Source organism: Macrosteles quadrilineatus, unplaced genomic scaffold (genome assembly GCF_028750875.1).
Source record: "Macrosteles quadrilineatus isolate MER2022 unplaced genomic scaffold, UCM_ALF_1.0 Scaffold_5__1_contigs__length_97177068, whole genome shotgun sequence".
Lineage (NCBI taxonomy): Eukaryota > Metazoa > Arthropoda > Insecta > Hemiptera > Cicadellidae > Macrosteles > Macrosteles quadrilineatus.
In genome coordinates, this window is record NW_026542598.1 from 38,311,397 (window position 1) to 38,332,673 (window position 21,277).

Here is a 21,277-nt window from a genome sequence, read left to right on the forward strand (position 1 = left end):
AGTATCAACAAAGGTTTTCGTTCAAAACTTGCTTCTTTTTCATCAAAGTATTTGTAAAAATACTATGATTTATCTGTTAGGTACATATGTTCATGTTGCGATCGTAGTAAAATATTGATTTGGGTAGCAACGGTTTAGTAATAATTTGAGAATAAAAAGCATACAAAAAAGGTTGTAGTTGAATATTTTGCATAATACTCGTATTTTTTTCGGTGGACTGATCTGGAATTTGAATTTTTATTTAAATTTTATTGTAGGTATAAAATAGATTTAAAAAAATAAACATCCTATGATGCTAGTGGCCAAATGAATTTTTAATATTTTGCCAGGTCAACATTTTAAACGCCATTGATCCAATATTATTATCAACTTAAAAACTACTACCACTGAGCTATGTTCTAATAATTATGTCAAATTATGCATAGTTCCATATTAGTTCCACTTTTGACATGAAATGAGGTCACTAACCTGTCATTAATCTTATATTTGTCGTGTTGACTATAGTTTCAAGGTTGAAGCCATATTTTCAAATCTTTCTCTTCACTCGGTAAATTGTCAAACATGTCTTTCTCGACAATTTGACTACTGAAGAGAAAGATTTTAAAATGGGGCTTTAAACCAGAAACTGTAGTCAACACGACAAATATAGGATTTATTGATGACAGGTTATTGGCCTCATTTTATGTCAATTAGTCAATCCTGGCGGCAAATTATGTATAAAATAATTCACTTTTGTTTTACCAAAATATTAATGTATATAACAAAACACATTCACATTTTTTTATTGTAGCTGAACAGAACACTGGATAGTTTCAATTCTGATTGATTTCACAGTTTGTTAGGGAAACAAATTAAATTACTCACTGAAATGGAGCGGCATTTAGTGAACGTAACGTAGCGTTAAATTAAGTTAGTTCGAGTGATTGAAGGGAATTTTAATCGAAAGTCGCTCGTTTGATGTTTTGCTTGTAAACTGTTGTTTGTTGCGATTGTTTGCAAACTAAACTCAGAGTTCCAAATTGTTGATGATGTTTTTGTTTTTATGATGACACACTTCAAATTTTTATTTAGGCCAACTCAGAGGACTTTGGTCCATTGATTAACGTTTCAAACAGCTATGAAATAAAAAATAAAAAAATGTATTGTGTTTTTTGCATTGCTGTAAATAAAATACATCCTCTAGAAGGATGTTTTTGTTGTAAAAATGTTGTCCAAGTTTTAAATTTGCATACTAATTACGCTGTTTCAATTGTTCTTAGATATAACCACTTAAATGCAACAAAGAGATCACAAAAGTTATTCCAGATTTTAAGAAACCCCCTTTATTTTTTTTATATTATTAGTATTCGGCATCGATTGTTAAATGCATAACTATTGTATGGGTTTTGTGGGAAGTGTTTTATGAAACAGAGACAGTTTTTCAATGACTAATAAATTATTTCTGTATGCAAACTTAGACTAATATACTAAAATGTACTTAAATCTCAAAATTATCTCACAGCAAATCAATATTGAAAATAATTAAAAACAGAAACATCACCCATCCGGCAAATTTACTCTATAAATCTATATTTGTATGGTGAAAATTATAAACCCAATTTTAAAGGATACACAGAAAATAACTGTTAGTACAAACAATGATGAATTATCAACAATTACAAGTTAAACATTTGTTCACTGTTTGTATTTTTACAGAAATTGATTTTGATTTTAATCAAATAGAAACTGCAATATGTCCTTGCTGTTTGTAAAGCTGTATTTAACCGCATATCCTGTAAAGGTTCATTATTACAAATCTTTAAAAACAAGTATAATCTTAGTTTGATATAAAATAGTAATCAGGATTTCCATATAATATAAGCAATGATCAAAATATAAAAATCTTTTGTTTTAACGTAATAGAATCACTACTTATATACAGTCATGAAAAAAACATATTTATAAAACGTCACAGAATGAAATGTAACTGCAAACTTAATACCAACACTAAACAAACGTATCAAAGAGAAGTAGGTCTATAATCCACAAACCACTCTTACCAACTGATGTTTCTACAGGGTTGCAAACCTTTCAAACAAAACAAACACTTAACCACAGCATCCACTGTTCAATTGTTGAACCAACTCTCAGACCGTAATGCGATCCCCGACCTAACAATACGTTCAACAACAATAAAAGTAGTGTTTGATTGGTTCATAAAAGTGTTTGTGAACCCATTGTTTAGTTTACTGTATCTAACGGGTTAGTATCCATCCATAATAGTTATCAATCAATCATTAGGATGGGGACGCCACCTATGTGCGTATAGCCCAAATATGAGTGGGATGAGTGTAGAATGGTGTGAGATGATATCTTTAGCTTAGTTATTGACTAAGATCAGCTGTTTCATTAGCCACGATAATTTTTTAAGTCCAATGATACAGCTGGGTCCAGTTTTGTATGGTCAAAAAGCTTATGACTGATTCTCAGGATTGAACCGGTGTCCTTTTCAATGAGTAATACCACAACATCATGACAGTGGAATATATTAATACAAAATACAGTCATTCTACACTAGTGTTTGTGATAATCAATTCGTAGCAATCATGTAGGGTCTATTGGGAATAAGCTGGTGTAGTGGTAAAGTGCGTGACATCATTCCCTGAAGTCCCGGATCCAAGTCCCATCAATCACCAATGGATTTAATAAAGTGATATTGCAGATACCCACTCTAGACCTACCCTGAATTAATGTGGAAAACAATTCCGGGCAAGGACCTAGACGAGTAAAAAGATCTATATGTTCTTTCAGACGTTGCTGTAATTCAACTACTAGGTCACGAATTGTGGATATTTATTTGCATACTGTGGATGCAATACTCCCTTGTGTGGATTAACGTCCGCAATAGTAAATACTACGACTATCCGCAGTACTATCCTGATAGTCAGACCAATTCGTTATTTACGAGGCAAAAATGTGGTTATGATTCCACTATTAGCTGTATGGGCTATTAATTAACATCTGTGTATGAGGAAAAAGTCGGCCTAGTCACTAACAAGACTACAAGATCGCGTCACTCATCCTACACTCATCTCCATTCATACTTGGCTTAAAATACCTTAATTTTTGTATAGTGACCAATTCAGATTAAAGTATTTAAGTATCAATAACAAGATTATATGGATTAATAGGCAATACACAGCATTTTTTATCACTCAAAAAATTCCAAATGTCCCAAAAGGCTTTGTATAATATTTAATAATTGGTTATACTATTTCCAAAAAAAAGACGCAATACAAATAACCTTTAAACGATTGCAAATATTTACCGTCCCTTTTACTGGCTACTCCCATATGTTTACAAAGGCAAAGAGAACCAAACCACTTGTGTGATGCCACAAAAGGAATAGAGAGCAAACATTCAAACACAAACTTATGCCGCTTAAACCTTTGTGATGTTTCTCGCAGTTTGATTTGGTAAATCTCTGTCTCAATAGTCATTTGGTGTGATTTGAAAAAAAAAACTTTTTACTTTAATAAATGAAAATTTTTGTAAAAGCGATTAAAGATTTTAAATAGTCACTGATATTCGCTTTCTGTATTTAAAATTTGTTTTAGAACGTACCTATACAATAAAATTAATGAACACCTAGTTGGCTACGTGTTTTTTTATTAGTTAAACACGGAATCTGTATAATACATATTCTATTTTAAAGGAGAGAAATTAAAACAAGAATTGACGTGCAATACATTAGAATACAATACAATATTCTGTATTGTGCACTCATGAAGAATAATAGTGTCATAAGTATATTAAAGTACATGTTTATTTCCAAAATATTCATAAAACTCATGATTGAGTAGAAGGGTTTTGCGATCAGCCACTTCTTTAACACGTTCGCGGCGGCACGTCAAATGGCGGGCGTACCCCAGGTCCGGCGCAGCCCTCAGCATCGAACAAACCCGATTGCCGCGTGTGATTGGCTTTCCAATTTCGGGCTGACAAATAGCAAATAACGTGCGAGGATGTCCTGCTTTACAACGAGAGTCGACGTAGTTCGCTAAACACCAACAGATAGCAGCACTGCTTGTAACGTAGCCGGTCCCATTGGAATTTTATTGCCAAATGGAGGGAAAAAGACGGGACAAAAGTAGGATTTTGAGATTGCCAGACGGGGATTTACGGGAACATTTACTACCAACCAACACCACAACAAAATACAGTATACTATTGAGCAGTGCTGTGCGAGGTTTCAAGTTTCTAGCTCTAATCCTGGCTTAAAAATAAATCATTTCGTACTGCATTGCAGCTTGGGAGCGATCGCACCCACCAGGATAGCATTAGGGTTCCGTATGGGAGCGACCGCTCCCATGCCGCCGCGAACGTGTTAACTCCTGGTGTAGCTTGTTGCCAGTCAGGTCTCTCAGGTAGATGGTTCCTCAGTTTGCAAACGAGGAACTTATACTTCCAAAAAGACATTTGCTCAAATTCTCAGACCACATTTGAACCCATCAACTGATGTTCAATCCAAGGGGGGGGGGGGGTGTTGAATGAGGGGATGCTCATTCAGGTATATGTAATGAGTTCTATGTTTAGAAAGGGTTTTTTCTCCCAGTGAGTGGTTTGGTTAACTGGTAGGACAAATTTTGAGCCATGGCGAGTGTTGTAGTGGTGCAGCGAGGCAGGTCTTGGTTTCTTAGGGGATTTATTTCATCCACAGACTTTATAGTTTCAAGTATGTAGAGAGACACCACTGTGAGGATTCCTAGGTTTGCAAAAGCTGGTCTGAGCAAGTCTGTAATGGGACAAGGTTGGTGAGGGCTCTTATAGCCCTTCTAAAGAACATGGATTCGATTCATATTTTTGCTGAAGTTCCTCCCCACACTGTCAAGCCATATGTAAAGATTGAAGAAAAATGTATAGCAATAATACGGTTAACACTAGTTTTGTATATTCAGTACTTTTAACTTTTGTTACTCGTCTTATCTAACAATACCTTTTTTTCTGTTTCAGAGATTTAAGGTTCAACAAGATCAAGGAAATAGCTCCAAACACCTTCAAACACCTAAAAAGTCTTAACACTCTGTAAGTATTATGTTTTCCACCTGATTCCAAATCATTTACTTAATGGATTATCATTTCAATTACATTATTAAACTTTCTAACCGTTGGTAGTCCTATACTATACAATATTCAATATTAGCTTGATATTCAGTCACTGCAAAAACCTTTTCCTTGACAAATATAATTCACTAAGTCTATATAGTTCTGTAAACATTTTCTAATATTTGAAACAATTCATGTACAGTGTATTTTACATTTTTGAGAGGTTCAGGGCTAAATTTGCTCTTAAACACAAATGAATGGTTTCAGACTTTAACGTCTCTTCTTTAGTTAAAAATAATTATCAAAAACTTATTGCCATAACATTTAAAATGTAAAGTATCTATGTGGTAATGTTAACTCCTTTTGAAACGTTTGACGATTTTATCAAGATGTCCAATTCATTTATATACAAATTAACAGGATTCGTTAGCAATTTTTACTAATTCATTTTGATTATTAAATGTATTAAAATAGGAAAACAATCTTTTACCCAACATAAATTAATGTTATGAATAATGTTTGTCTTGTCTATTAAATATGTTGTTTTTTTTCATTTAGTTTTCAGCAGGCCTGACTAACTGCTTCCTACACTGTTCAAAATTAAACTATATTTTTCCTCTGTTACAGTTTATTGAACAATAACCAGATATCGAGGTTACAAAATGGAGTATTCAATGGCCTTTCAGAACTTCGATACTTGTAAGTATTTTTGAAATTTGTGGTTTTCACTAGCCCAACATTATAGGCTAGGAACTGAAATCTTAAGAATGGGTAATTATTTTTTTGTGGTAGTTCTTATACATATTCTAATAGTTATTACAGTCTTGGAAATATTTTTGTACCCATTGAAATACAACTTTGACATGCACAAAATTTTTTACGTGAAAAATTAATGAATGACAAAATATCATAATATTATCAAATACCTACCTTGGTATGATTTTCTTCTTAATCTTCTACCAAAAATATTTAGATTGATTTCACCATTGAATCTTAACATTTAAAAAATTTACAAATGTATTAAATGTGTATTAAAATCGTTCCAGAGTTTACAATCAACTGATTATTTATTTTCAGATATTTATACAAGAACAAAATACGAGAGGTGGAGAGCAAAGTTTTCCAAGGGTTGTCAAAGCTGGAGCAATTGTAAGTATCTCATTCATGGGTTTAGTGCCTCTGGGGTTTTGTACTGAAAATATATGGAAGTTTTAAAATTACAATCCAATAAAAAATTACTGTTTTTGAACTTCCATTTATTTAATTATTTTTATATCTCTTGATCACCAAGATATCAAAAGCGCTACACGCAATATTTTTACAAGTCGTATACTCATAAAGGAATAGTTAATTGTGCCTTAAATTTATTATTATTGATCTCTCTATATTCATTTTTATTTCACTTAGGCTTTTTAGTTTTAATTAATATAATTTGGTAAATACTGTATGAATATTTAATGTGAATTTCCTTATTATGCGCTGTTTTGACAAAATAATATCAATAAAGCAACCATACTATCCCTTGGGCTACAGCAGTATGGTAAAAACTATTCCTAATTAATTGTTGTTTAGCCATTATTTTTGTTCGTAAACAGCCACAAAACGCAATAAGTGTTTACTTTGGATAAATATGTTGTTACCAGATTAAATAAACTAATTACAAGCAATTTTCCAATACTCTTGCAAATATATCAATAAGTAGTACAAACTGTATAAATATTGAACTCCTAATTAATTTCAATCATCATGATTTCCCTCAAGTAAGTTTTCATCATCATATGTATAACATTTTATATCAAAGCGATATACACAAAACAATATTTTACAGTAAATTAGAACAAATTTAATACAAAAATCAAAAACTAGAAGTGATCTTATGATACTGCATTGTGTACAACTTTTACTATAACAACACCTGCGGTCCCTAAGGTTCGGGTTCAAATCCTGCCATTCACCGATGGATTTTATCCAAGCGATAATACCACTTGTGTGGGCCTAGCCTAAAGTTATGTGAAAAACAATCCTGAGCTAGAACTTACAAAACAACTTATAAACAATTTACACACACAATTACAAAAAATCATTACAACACTTCATCTTTTTCAGGTACCTCCACTTCAACAAGATTGAAAAGCTTCATCCAAACACTTTTACCGACTTAACGAAGCTGGAAAGATTGTAAGTATGCAAACGCAAACTCAAATCACCAATAACACACTAGTTTAAGTTCATAAACCACAAAGCACATCTCACATCTTCTTTCTTCTGTTTGCTTTTGTTTTAGATTTTTGCACAACAACAAATTGAGGCACTTATCGTCAGGCACTTTCAAGGGGCTAGACTCACTAAAGCGAATGTAAGTAGCTTTTGCATTGTATTTGTTTCATTAATCACTAACTCCATTGTTTATGCAATAACTTTGTTTCAATCATATCATATTGTTACTGGGTGGCATTGTACATTGCAAAAACCCATGGTCATCATAGCTCATATTACTTCATTAGTGTAGTAACAAACTTGTAAATACATTTAATACAACAAGTTAACTTGTTCTTTTTTTAACGTGGGGTAAGTATGGAAGTTTTGTAGCTTGATTTCTAATCGTGAATGTAACAGGCCACACTGATACTTAACTATGTGATCAAGATCAATATATAAACTCTATTGTGCTTCAAGTCATTGCCTAGAAACATTTTAGTTGAATCAGGCAAGTAGAACTTTGTTTGTTTTTGAAAAGTACCTTTACTTCAAATAATTAAGATAATTTTGATTATCTTGTAAATTTGTTAACTGCTGTTGTTTAACTGCATATCACAATAATTAACTAGATTAACCAGCTACTTTCACTTGAGAATCAACACCATTCATTCAAATTGTGCTTTTAACAACTATTTGATGGAGTTCACTCCTTTAAAAACATACATTTTTGGGAATACGGGGCAATTTTTTTGCAGACTTTGGCATCTAATATGCAACTGGTAATGCAAATTGCATAATTGCATTAACTGCACAATAATGTACCTGTGTTCGACGAGTACTAGACTTCGGACAAGGCAGCAATGTCAATGGATCATGATACTTGCCACTATTTTCTATCAGTAAAGTTCACACTTGTCCTGTACCGGCTCACCCCTTGTTTTGCAAATTACTGTCCACGTCATCCGACGTTCGTCCACATCTTTCGAGACAACGCCAATACAAGGTAAAAAGACACCTACAACTTCTCTGTCTCTAACATTCTCTCTATTTCCTATGCTCTGCGACAGACGACTGGACAGCAATGCTCTAGTGTGTGACTGTGACATGATGTGGCTCGCTCATCTCCTGAGAGACAAGCAGGATAGCACTCAAGCTGCAGCGACTTGTCAGTTTCCAACCAACATGGAGGGCAAACCAATCGCGAATGTTTCTGACAACGATTTCCACTGCTGTAAGTATCATACGAGGGTTGTTTTTTTTTTCAACCTCCGATATGCTATGAACAAAAGACAAGTTCATATAAAACATTAAATTTATTACCAAAAGTTTGGTCCATTTATGGTTACTTTTTGACGTAATCACCAAAGAGATTGAGACATTTGCTATATCTGTGCACCAGCTTTTTAATACCCTCTTCAAGAAAAGTGGCCGCCAGTACATTCAAAAAACAAAAAAAATCAAAAAACAAAAATGTCAAAAAAACTAAAAAATCAAGAAAAAATAAAAAAGGACTTTAAAATTTCTAGAAATTCAGTAAATAAATCAATAATGGTGAATCTGTGGTTTATTTAACCATTCTGCCAACTTGTTGAACCAGCTCATTACTGTCGTTTCAGATGACTTGGTTCAACAGTTTGACAGGATGGTTAAATAAACCACAGATTCACCATTATTGCTTTGTTTACTGAATTTCTCGAAATTTTAAAGTCCTTTTTTTATTTTTTCTAGATTTTTTAACTTTTTGACATTTTTTGTTTTTTGAATTTTTTTTTGTTTTTTGAATGTACTGGCAGCCACTTTTCTTGAAGAGGGTATTAAAAAGCTGGTGCACAGATATAGCAAATGTCTCAATCTCTTTGGTGATTATGTCAAAAAGTAACCATAAATGGACCAAACTTTTGGTAATAAATTTAATGTTTTATATGAACTTGTCTTTTGTTCATAGCCTATCGGAGGTTGAAAAAAAACAACCCTCGTATATTAATTCTATAAGGACAATTGTCTGGTAAATTATATGAACATGTCCATTAAGAAGAAGGTCTGAGAAAATAGTTATTACAAAAATATTTAATCAAAAATAGTTTAGCAAACATTTGTGTACTAAGTATAAGTCACATATCTAGAACATGTCACCACATGAGTTTTCAGGAGTTCACGACACAGTAAGGGTCCTCTCTATAAGATGATATTCTCCTTGTATATTGAGTTTGAATCATTTTCGACAGCAGCAATTTTGTATGTTCTCAAGAAAATTTCAATTGTCAATGACTATAAACTTTTTTATATGTCTTAGCTGGAATATCAATTCAATTGACTATTATATATTGACTATATACTCCAGCTATGACCTATAAAAAAGTTTAAATTGACTACACAGTAACTCCGTTATCAAACCAATGATTATTCAGTCAGCAAATTTGCTGTAAAATGTCAAATATTCAAACCTTGTGGGAGTTTGAATATTTTGTAGAAGCTTATTAAGTTTTAATACTGTACTACAATTTCAATACAATAAATTACATAAGATTTCACTTTAAATTTTATAATTCCTTGTGATTGGCTGTTTGAATTTCAGTATGAAGTTCATTTAAATTACAAAATAAATATATTTTCAACAAACAAGCTATTGAATCAATAATACTTTTTCAGCCAAACCACGTTTTACACAGGAGCCCACAGATGTAGAGGTCAATTTTGGAGGGATTGTACACTTCACGTGTAAAGCAGAAGGTGACCCACAGCCCAAAATTGTTTGGATGAGGGACAGGTAAAGAATTTTCATTTTGATTGTTAATAAGTCTTTGGTTAGAAATTTTAAGCTGCAATCAATTCGTGACTCTTGTCTATTTAAAAACAACAATTTATATGTAATAAGTTCTCACTTAGCACATAGAAATGGGTAACATAGTAAGTTTCATTATAGTTGAGTTTCTTGAAAATTTGAAAGGAGGGATGTTTGACTGCGTATTAAACTCATCTGTTAATACTAATGAGTTATTCCCTCACAATTAACCGGCCACACGTGCCATGGACTCATAGTCCACACATTTGATAAAGCATGCCGAAATAAGTGAATCCGCAAGCGAATGATATACGCCCCATCTACCTTTCTTCCACAACCTTTCTAAGGAAAATAGCAGTGTTATGACCCCCTTAGCGTCAGTTGGCTCTGAGCTTGGTGTGAACTTTATTAGGTACGGTATATAAAAGAGCGAAGAATTATACGCTGACTGCCAGTCCTGTGTATTTATGTAACTATTAGCCGTGCGTATACTGGAGGGTTAAAATGGATTGGACCTGAATCTTCACCCTTATTAAATTAAATCTATTTTCAATCTCACTTATTTTTATACTTGCAAAGGTTATGGTTGTGTACAATTTATTCTTAGACTAAAGAAAATGGCACAAAACGGTAACTCCAAACTTAAATGTAAGTTTCATAACTAATTTATTACTCTGCGACAGTAATGAGATCAACATGGAGGATCCTCGTTACTCCGTGGCAGAGGACGGAACACTCAAGATCGCACCAATGTCAGACGCAGACCTCGGTGTGTATGAGTGTATGGCTAAGTCTCCTACGGGGGAAGTCAAGTCTCGCAGCGCCAAGATGATCTACAACAAGCGCAATTGTGAGTCTAACAATCAGCTGATCATTAATGAAAATTGTATTGGGTACAGAAATAAATTTATATGAAAATGGCTGTTTAAGGGGATAGACTATTTATCTTCTAGGGAGCCACAGTTCGGTAAATCAGTAAGTTGCCTATACACAATTCATTAATGAGATCGGTGTACAAAACACTATCTAGCTGGAGAGCTGAGATGGTTATAATGTTCGGTAATCAAAAGGTCGTTGGTTTGATCCTGACAAAAGTCAGTATATTTCTTTTTAATAGTAGAAATCAGCTGTTCTTGAACATAAAGATTTAGTGAATGGCCCTGGGTAAAAAAAACAGCTGATCATTGTCAGTAACTATGTTTTCACCTAACTCAACATTCATTTTTCACTCTCCTTTCCTTTAAAATAAGAATTGTGGGTTGGGGTTGTGATAGATCCAAGCTAGTCTAAAACACACCAAAATTTTCCCTTTATTGCCAAACTGACAACATATTGTTAACTATAGCATTGTTTCACACCAACCATTACAAAAAAATACCTAAATGATAAATTTAGAAATTTATAAATTTTAGTACCTAAATGAGACATAAATGCATTGCCCCAGATAAATGACAGGCTTTATTGATTTATATATTATGAAATATTGTTTTGTTAAGATTTATCTCAAAACACGATTGTTGACAAATTGACATGAATAATCTATCTTGCAGCCAAACCTTATTTCCTACATACACCGCAAGACGTCAACGCAGACATTGGAGACTCAGTGAGGTTAGACTGCTCTGCGGCTGGACTTCCCTCTCCTGATCTTCTCTGGACCAAGGACGACTTACCTGTGCAAAACGGAGGCAAATTTCAGGTTTTAAATTGTTTGGTTCCACATTGAACTATATTTAGAAGTGATATTGAAAAATCATAACCGTTTTCGATTAGGACTAAATTTTTTTAAACCCACATTGAACTAATATGCTTACATACGGTGTAAGTCAAATAATTACCCTTTTAAGTCTAACGTCTAAGAGTTTTTCACAAACATCTTATTTCAGATTGTAAAATAAATTACTGTAAGTATTTTTTCCATATACATTTATTGGTTAAAATTGTTTACTAAAAGGTTATGACTTTTGGTACACTGAAAACCAGTATTTATTGACAAAAATGGCAAAAGCTGCAAACAGGATGGTTTATAACTAAACAAAAGCTTTTAGGTCTAGCTTAAGGCAATATTTAATGCACAAATTTTAATTTTTCCTTAAATTATTCTCAGTCTAAATCAAAATTAATATAAAACAATGTAATATAATTCAAACAAACACACTGGTATATTTGTTGGCGTCTTTTTCACAAACACAAGCGAGGTAATATTTAGACATTTGTTATAATTCTACTAGTGGCTAAAGTCTATTCACTCTGATTTAGTTATGGTTTTCCTATGTTCTCGGATTCTAAGTAAATTGTCCTTTCAGATCAGTGAAGCTGGAACCCTCACGATCTCAAGAGTCGCAAGAGAAGACGCTGGAGCCTATAAATGTAGTGCTGCCAACTTTCTGGGGAGAGTTTCCTCTGTAGCTCAACTGAGAGTCAATGGTAAATAATAATTTTTTATTTCAAACCTGTGCTTGCCATCATTTGAGGTTCCTGACTTAAAACCTGCCCAATGTTAAAACACTGCTATGCTGACTTAAAACATTATGATTGTTCTGATAAAAGCTTGTAGTGCGCTCTGTTAGCTGTTGACTGTCAAGTTACCGGGTGTCGAGTCAGTGCGAGGTTTTACTGTAAAACAATTCCTAAACATTTAATTATTTGAATTCCTTTGACAGTTTTAGGCCTACATTTATTACTGCATTTAGATCACACTTTTACAGAAATCGTCTTGTATTGGGAATTTGTTTGATTTCTAATCATAAGACATCTGGAGGAAGTCAAATTCTTTGCTTCTAGACGATTAAGATTTAAAATATAGTCGTTTTATGTAATCTTTAAATTTCAAATGTAGTACAGTATATTTATTATTTATTGGTACTTTTGTCCCCATGCTTCAAGGAACGGATCACAAGTTCTATCCGAAAGGTAAGTGTTCTGCTGTATTTTTAAAAATGTTTAGACTAACAGGTTACCTACATTTTTCCAGTGCTACCAGTACTTAGGATTTGGCATGTTTACTGTGCTGTATTTTAGAAGTTGATAAATGTTTACAATGTTACTAAACTGTCATGTTGCCATGTCCACAGTTCAGCCCCACTTTGTCACCATGCCAGAGAACCAGACAGTGCGGAGTGGCTCAAAGGCTCAGTTGAGATGTGAAGCTGACGGATCACCTGAGCCTGTCATTACATGGTTCAAAGACGGCCGCAGCGTCGTTCCTCAGGGACGTGTCAGCATAACATCTGAAGGTGATTTTGGAGATGATTGAATTATATTATAGAGTCTAAAAGTAATTTTTGAAACTGAAAACTATATTGTTTGGACATTAGTGTCTAGTAAATAGGTACAGACTACTATGTGTTCCTATGAACTATAGACATCCAACTGATGTGGAACTGTTGCAGCCATTTTGTGAATGAGGTAAGACTGCAAGTGTGCATAGTTTGTCAGGTGTAAAGTTCTCACAAAAAGTATGGTCTTCTTCAGACATTGTTGCATATCAATAATCGATGTTAATGACAATGTCCCATGCTGCTGAGTATCAGTATAAGGAATTGTTAGGTACAGTACCGATAAAGCTATAGTAATTAAAGAGTCAAAAAAGTTCTTGATGATAAAAATAGGTAATAGTTTTTATCATCAATAACATTGGATATATGTACAGAGCAGAAAAAAACTTGTAGTCTTATACGGTAATTATTTTCAACTCATCCCAAACCTTTGTCTATTTTTCATTGCTGAGACTATATTATATCTGATAGTTGTGGGTACAGCCTGTTCACTTCCCTAATAGAATTCCCTATCCTCTTAAATATTCTAAACGTATTGACAATAATGCTAAAATTCCAGGAATCTATAAATCATTTCCTGCATAATATATATCCTTTTCTTTCTCTTCCATTATTCACTGTTGCAAAAACATTCCAGGAACCCTACTGACTGTGGAGCACGCCAAAGAGTCAGACTCGGGTTTGTACACCTGTTTGGCCCAGAACCAGGTAGGGTCGGCGGAGGCTAGCGGAGAACTGAGAGTACGAGGCTACGGCCCTCGACCCCCACGACTAGTGCTCACCCCCTACCCTGTCAACGCCCCAGTGGCTTCTAGTGTGGAGCTGCCGTGTAAGGCAGAGGGAGAACCTCTGCCCACAGTGGCTTGGACCAAGGACAGAGTCACACTTAGGGAAGATAGAAATCACAGGTAAAAAAAATTGTTTTGGCAACATATTTAAAATTTTTGATCCTCTTGGTAAGAAGTTTGTGATTGGTATTTGCCGTTAGCACCCGCTTACTTACCACCCTGATAAGTTAATATGTTAAGTGATACACATAATCTCACTTATGTAGCTTATCACAAGAAAAGCTACCTAACAAAAAACCTTTTTATACAGAAGAACTACAATTATCCAGACTCTAAACATTTGAATCACCAAAGATAATTTTTTAAGAACCCAAAACTATAGTAATAACAATCTTTATCAAAGAAGCTACAATTTCAGCAAAACTCCTGGACATCTTTTGTGGTCTTTTAGACATCAACATCGTCTCTTGGTCACAAGGAAATATCATCCTCCACAATCAATGTTAAAGCTTTATTTTTTTTAACACCAAAATCTTTGCATACACGTTCTGCAATCAGGATATTAAAAGTTTGGTTCAACTGCCTATTTTCTATAAAATACCCCCAATTTCACTAAAAATTCAACCATCCAAATTTCTTACTTTAAGAATGTGGTACAGTCCCAATCAATTTCGATAATTTTTGGAAATTAACTGCATTTAGTTTTCTGTCAAGTGAAGGGAAAGGTTACAGTCCAGGACGTTAAGGTACAGTTTTTTAACAGTCCTCTTGCTGTAGTTTCTTATTGCTGTAATTATATAGCAAGCATTATCTTGATCTCTGCAGTCGCCACGTTGCTTTTACCATGAAGATTCTTTACTATCTTCATGTCACCGCAGAGGGGCACTGACTGGGTATATTGTGGCGGGCAACTTGGGTTTTTCATGTGTATTAAATTGCAGTCCTCACCCCAGTGACAGATATATATTTCATTCATAAACTCCCTCCGTACATAATAATGTTATTAAATAACTATACATATTTTAGTTCACACAAATGTTTGACATCATCCATGTTTTACTTCTTTTAGAGTATTCCCTATTGGAAGTTTGCGCATTTACAACTTGACAGTGGAGGACTCAGGACTGTACGAGTGTATTGCTTCCAACCAGTACGGCTCAGTCAGCGCTCAAGGAACCCTTACTGTTGAAGGTATGGATTTTTATTTCTTGATTATGTTTTTTTTAAGTGTAAGAATGTCTGTTACTTACTTTTACTTGTATGACTTTTTAGCAATATTGCAACAATTAAACAATAATAATGCAGCAACAATTCAACAATATTGACAATTTGAACAATATTTTAACTGTAATCTACAACTTTATTAACAGACACGTCAATATTTTCAGATTAATCCCCCTTAAGGTCCACTAAAAAGGTACAATTACCTTGCACATATAAAAGTACCGGTAACTATAGTGAAATTTAATTTATAATACTTGGCTTTGTTAACACAAAATAGACTAATTAGTTAAACCATCAAATAGATCCCAGTGAAAATATATTACTCAAGAAGATGTCTAGAAAACTCCTTTTTCCAGGATGTCAGAAAATTTGTTCAATAAGTAAATCAATTAGTATTCTAAAACGTTTTAGTAAATTTGTCGGAAATTTAAAATATCCACCTCTTGTTTCTCCAGACCTGAGTGGAGGGGCGGCTCCTGGCGACAGATACGTTCACTTGGCGTTCCAAGAGGCGGCCGCGGCTGTGGATCGAGCCATCAACGCAACCATCGCCTCTCTGTTTGCTCACAACAACACGCAGAGAACACCATCGGTGCTCATGCAGCTGATGCGCTTCCCTGACAACCACTCCCGTAACATCATCAGAGCTGCCGAGGTGTACGAGAGGACGCTGGTCAACATCCGGCGACATATACAGTCTGGGCTCAAGGTCAACTTGACGCAAGGTGAGGTCGGTCAACAGGTCAAACTTTTGTTTGTTATCTTACTTATTTTTAAAGTTTTACATCGATAGATTTGGAACTGTACTTCAGATAGTAAAAAAAAAAGAGTGGAAAAGTTACTGTGAATAGAAGATATCATCTCTATCACTCTGACTCTCCCATAATGTAGCACTGTACTGTAGTTAGATATGAAGTAAATAGTTTTTTGTTTTGAAGTGCGTCTGGCACATGACTATCTTCCTTTAGCTTGAGCGGTATGATCTTTTCCAGACTTCTCCTACGCTGACATCTTGTCGCCACAGCAGCTGCAACTAGTAGCCAACCTCTCTGGTTGTATGGAGCACCAGGCCGCAGTTAACTGTTCCGACATGTGTTTCCACGCCAAGTACCGCACAATAGACGGAACCTGCAACAACCTGCAGCATCCGCGCTGGGGCTCGTCACTCATCGGCTTCCGTAGACTGCTGAGTCCTATTTACGAAAACGGCTTCAGCACACCTATTGGTGAGATTTAATGAGTGGATTTGCTGAATGATATTAGAAATTGCTGAGTAAAATTTATGCTCCAAGCATTAATATATTGAGTCTTGTCTAACTTAGGTACCAGTAGGCTACTGAATGAAATCTTGCAGATCTTGGTTGGTTAATAATGATAATACAGTTTCTAAGTCATACTACTGTAATGCTTTTGTGTTAAACATTGCTAAATTAGATTTAAAACGGAAACTATCAATTTGAATCTTTAACTTCTCAATCTATATATATAAAATCCAATGTATGTTTGTTTGTTTGTCCTTTATGGACTCTGTAACCGCTTGACAGCCTACGTCCGAACGAGCTTCAACCTAAAGGTGAGTGAGCGTAGCGAATAAATTTCAACCAGGACATGATTGAGCCATGCGAATGAGCTCATCTTGAAAATGAACGAGCATTTGACATAAAACCACATTAGGACAGGACGACGTCTGTCGGGCCAGTAAACTAATAAAAATGCCATTTTCCACAAATTTCTCATATTTTCTTTGTACAGTTTATTATGGCCGTGTTTTGCATTATTTGTGCTGTAGGGGATAGCATCGAATGTACATTCAAAAGTTGCAATTTGTGGTTCTCCTGAACCTTTCCAAAACGGGTATAGTGATAGAAGAATGTCGGCACAGTTGGTTTAAAATAACCAACAAAATTTCACTTTTTTTCTCAAAGACATAGCATTTCGAATGCAGTTTAGATTCTAAAACTTATCTTCTTTCTCAGGATGGAACAAAGACAAGAAGTACTTTGGTTTTCCCAAGCCAGCTGCCAGGCTTGTTTCAACATCAGTCATCAGCACAGATGACATCACCCCAGACTCTGAGATCACTCACATGGTGATGCAGTGGGGACAGTTCCTGGACCATGACCTGGACCATGCGATACCCTCCACATCCGCCGAGAGCTGGGAGGGGATAGACTGCAAGAAGAGTTGTGCCTATGCTACTCCTTGCTTCCCAATGGAGGTAAGTGTTGGTTGTAGTAGTTGAAAGGATAGTTTAAGCCAAATGGGATGGAAGGATTTGGATAAAGTACCTGGACCATGCAATACCCTCCACATCCGCCGAGAGCCAGGAGGGGATGGACTGCAAGAAGAGCTGTGGCTATGCTACTCCTTGCTTCCCAATGGAGGTAAGTGTTGGTTGCAGGAGTTGAAAGGATAGCTTAAGCCAAATGGGATAGAAGGATTTGGATAAAGTACCTGGACCATGCATACCCTTGACATCAGCCAAGAGCTGGGAAGGTATAGACTGCAAGAAGACCTGTGGCTATGCTTCTCCTAGCTTCCCAATTGAGGTAAGTTTTGTAAGGTTTGAAAAGGAAGAAGTTTAAGCCAAATGGGACCCCTTCTTCTTTAAAGTTGGTTTATAGTTAACACAGTTTTATTTTCTCAAAACTATGCGCTCTTACAAATTAATACTGCTTGTAGGTGCCAGAAAATGATCCGAGGATACGGAACCGTAGATGTATTGACTTCATCCGCAGCAGCTCTGTGTGTGGGTCAGGAATGACTTCGGTCTTCTTCAACACTATTCAGCCAAGAGAACAGATCAATCAGCTGACAGCCTACATTGACGGATCTCAGGTGGGAATATTTAAATTGTTTCACAAGGGAGTTTTAATATCGAAAATTCTTTGGGAATCAATGGTGATGTTTATAAAGAAATGTTTCAGTTTAACTCTGAACTTAACTTAACTCTCATTTGTATTTTCATTAATATTTGTAAGATATAATTCAGAACGTTTTCTCAAGAAAAGACATTTCAATCTGTGAATGTTATGTTTTAAAAAATATATTCTTATTCTATATGTGTTAAAAATCAATGTCAGTAAAAGATATATCTAGCTACTAGATACGCAAAATGTCTGTCTTTTGAACACTTAAACCTTCTATATTTTATTTTACTCCAGATTAAAAGTAATTGGACATTTATTATCTAATATGGATGGAAGGTTCCTTCAGTTTAAAGTTTAAATAAGTAAATCAACTTACACAAACCATAAAACAAAATTTTTCCAATTTTGAGTGTGTTGAACCTAGTGTTTACCTAACGTCTCAGACTTTGGTTCGGATGAACAGATTCTATTCTCGGTACATCCAAAAACATATCACAGATTCGGGACCACTTTCCCATAAAAACACTTGATGTTTTAATTATAAAATGCCATTGGCATCAACAGTAAAATCATAACAAAAATTCCCTCCAAGGTGTACGGATTCACCGAGGAGCGAGCCCAGCTACTGCGGGACCTGAGCAGTGACCTAGGTTTGCTGAGGGTGGGGATTTCCTCCCCAGCAGGCAAGGCTATGTTGCCCATCGCTGGAGGTCAAGAGGTCGACTGCCGTAGGGATGTCACTGAGAGTGATGTCGGCTGCTTCCTGGCCGGAGACATCAGAGTCAATGAACAGGTAAACTGTTTGGTAACCAGGGGTGCCCAGAGGGGGGGTCCTGTGGCGCGTTTGCGCTACAGGAATTTTTGGGGGGGGACTTATTTTGAGATTTTTGGGGGGGGGATATTTTTTTGCTAGCTGTCATAATGAATGTATAATTTTATATAAGCAGCCCGAAAAAGTGTTTCCAAGTAGCTCACTATCACCACCAACAACATTTTGCCGTTCGTAATTAAGATAGGTAGCTTCTAAGAATGGTAAAAACGGACCTTGCCAGACAATCCTTAATATACCAGTGTCGAATGTTACTTGCTACATATGTTTTGGTGGTTCTTTAACTCCACCATCGTCAGGATTTAATAAAAAAGATCCACTTCTGGAGGTGTCGTCAGAATACGACAAACATTTAATACAAAACACAAAACGATTACAGATAGGCCTGTCAATTCGTACATTGCCGTCGGCAGGACTGGAAGTAAGTAAACTGAATCAGGTTCAGGTTATGGCGGACCGACGTGGTCTCTGGATTGTCGTCTGCGTTTTCAACAGCTGATATTGGACTATTGTAGTGACTGAGAAGAGTATTGAAAATATAATGTGATTCATAATTAATGTGCTGTCAATAGTTTTATCATAGACTAGTATGTTTTATCTATGGTTTTATGTATATTTCAACCTCCTCAAAGTATTTAATAAATTTCCTTTTCTGCAGTAATGTAGAATGTCGAGACCATCCAGCATATAAATTGGTTATTATTGTCAATAATTTTGAATGGAAAAATCAATTATGAATCCCATTATATTTTCAACACTCTCCTCCGTCACTATAATTAGAATTAGTCCAATTTCAGCTTTTGATAACACACACACCAATCCAGAGACCACGTCTTCCGTCATTACCTGATTCAGTTTACTTCCAGTCCTGCCTGCGGCAATATATACACGCGTGAATTGATAGGACTATCTGTTATCGTTTTGTGTTTTGTGTACAAACGGATTGTCTGACAAGATGCGTTTCTACCATTATTAGTCATAAAAGGCAATCCTGGGGCTATCAAAATGAATTATAAGATTACTTTGTCACAAAAACCTTTTGTACTGGTGGCAATTATTAAGAGATACTGTGGGTATTTTGCCCGGCGATTTTTGTAGAAGGCAGCCTGGGAGTGGCGAGCAACAAGTCTGTCTTATTTCGTGACTCTGCCTATAATTTTGAAACAATATACTTTTTGCCAAAGTACTCGTATTATTAATGCACTTAAAGCTGTTTGAATTCTTAAGCCCTGTAAAAATTAACGCCACCTAATATATTGTACAGTTACAGTACTGTGTTGGAGTAGAGTAATTCACCGAGTAGGCCTATATTGTTGTACGTTTTGAAGACGTTGTCTATTGCAATTGCAATACTGAGCACACATATTGGCTGACAATACAGATTCTGAATTGTAAATTGAAAAACTTCGAATTCGTCCATTAGTTAGATTTATATTGATGTAGTGTTAAATGACGTTTCATATTAAACATTTAATTTTGATTATCAGCAAGTTTGTTTTTCGTACCTCAAGTTTACTGAATACTTTAAATGCTTGTTTTATGAGGTAAAGGGAAAATTGTCATATAAATTGGTGAGGGGAGGGTAGGTTTATCATTAAATAGACGGCAGCATAAATTGGGGGGGGGACTACTCCTTTGGCTTGGGGGGGATTGCGCCTCTGGGTTTGGGAGGGATGGGCACCTCTGTTGGTAACCCATGATGAATCTAAGCTTATAACATAAAAACACAATTCGGATGCACATCAAGATCAAAATGGATAGGTCTCCAAGTAATATTTGTACAAACACATTTTATACATTTTACCATTGACTATACACAGAAGTCAATGATTTTACTCTTAGTCATAATAGTTTTTTTGTGTTATCCCAGTTTCAAAGATTTGAATTATATTAATTATATTTTGTTGCATTCATTCTTGAGGTAAAGATTTTAGTCACTCTATGTACGTTTCGTCAGCACGTGTGACATACTGTCTTAGTACTTTTAAATCTGAACAAAATCACATAAACCTCGACATTGTAAACTCAATATGGTTCAAAAAAGCAATTATGCAATTTTTAATTTCCCCATTAAAAACCATAATAATTACTTCTGTTGCTTACCCATTATAATTGTTTTCTCTTGTACAAGTATTAGGCGATGTTCAATTTTAATATCAGGTTAAAGGGAGAAAGTATGTGTCAGTTGGCAGACACCTTTTATTTACCTTCATAAGAAAATG

General features: G+C 35.1%; 1 protein-coding gene across 3 annotated transcripts in view; it reads left to right on the forward strand.

Annotated features, from left to right (window-relative positions):
• The window catches only part of LOC128993982 (peroxidasin-like), a 249,266-nt gene that overhangs the window by 220,044 nt on the left and 7,945 nt on the right, over nt 1-21,277 (forward strand). Inside the window, exons 2-20 of one of the 3 annotated variants that reach the window (XM_054418140.1) lie at nt 4,993-5,064; nt 5,713-5,784; nt 6,163-6,234; nt 7,192-7,263; nt 7,370-7,441; nt 8,352-8,515; nt 9,934-10,051; nt 10,750-10,916; nt 11,617-11,765; nt 12,373-12,493; nt 12,953-12,979; nt 13,141-13,302; nt 13,982-14,252; nt 15,202-15,323; nt 15,812-16,081; nt 16,349-16,582; nt 17,333-17,574; nt 18,039-18,194; nt 18,819-19,019. In XM_054418140.1, the coding sequence (XP_054274115.1) occupies nt 4,993-5,064; nt 5,713-5,784; nt 6,163-6,234; nt 7,192-7,263; nt 7,370-7,441; nt 8,352-8,515; nt 9,934-10,051; nt 10,750-10,916; nt 11,617-11,765; nt 12,373-12,493; nt 12,953-12,979; nt 13,141-13,302; nt 13,982-14,252; nt 15,202-15,323; nt 15,812-16,081; nt 16,349-16,582; nt 17,333-17,574; nt 18,039-18,194; nt 18,819-19,019 (2,764 nt within the window). The remainder of the gene's footprint in view (nt 1-4,992; nt 5,065-5,712; nt 5,785-6,162; nt 6,235-7,191; nt 7,264-7,369; nt 7,442-8,351; nt 8,516-9,933; nt 10,052-10,749; nt 10,917-11,616; nt 11,766-12,372; nt 12,494-12,952; nt 12,980-13,140; nt 13,303-13,981; nt 14,253-15,201; nt 15,324-15,811; nt 16,082-16,348; nt 16,583-17,332; nt 17,575-18,038; nt 18,195-18,818; nt 19,020-21,277) is intronic. The other 2 variants (XM_054418142.1, XM_054418143.1) reach the window with 2 other exon arrangements.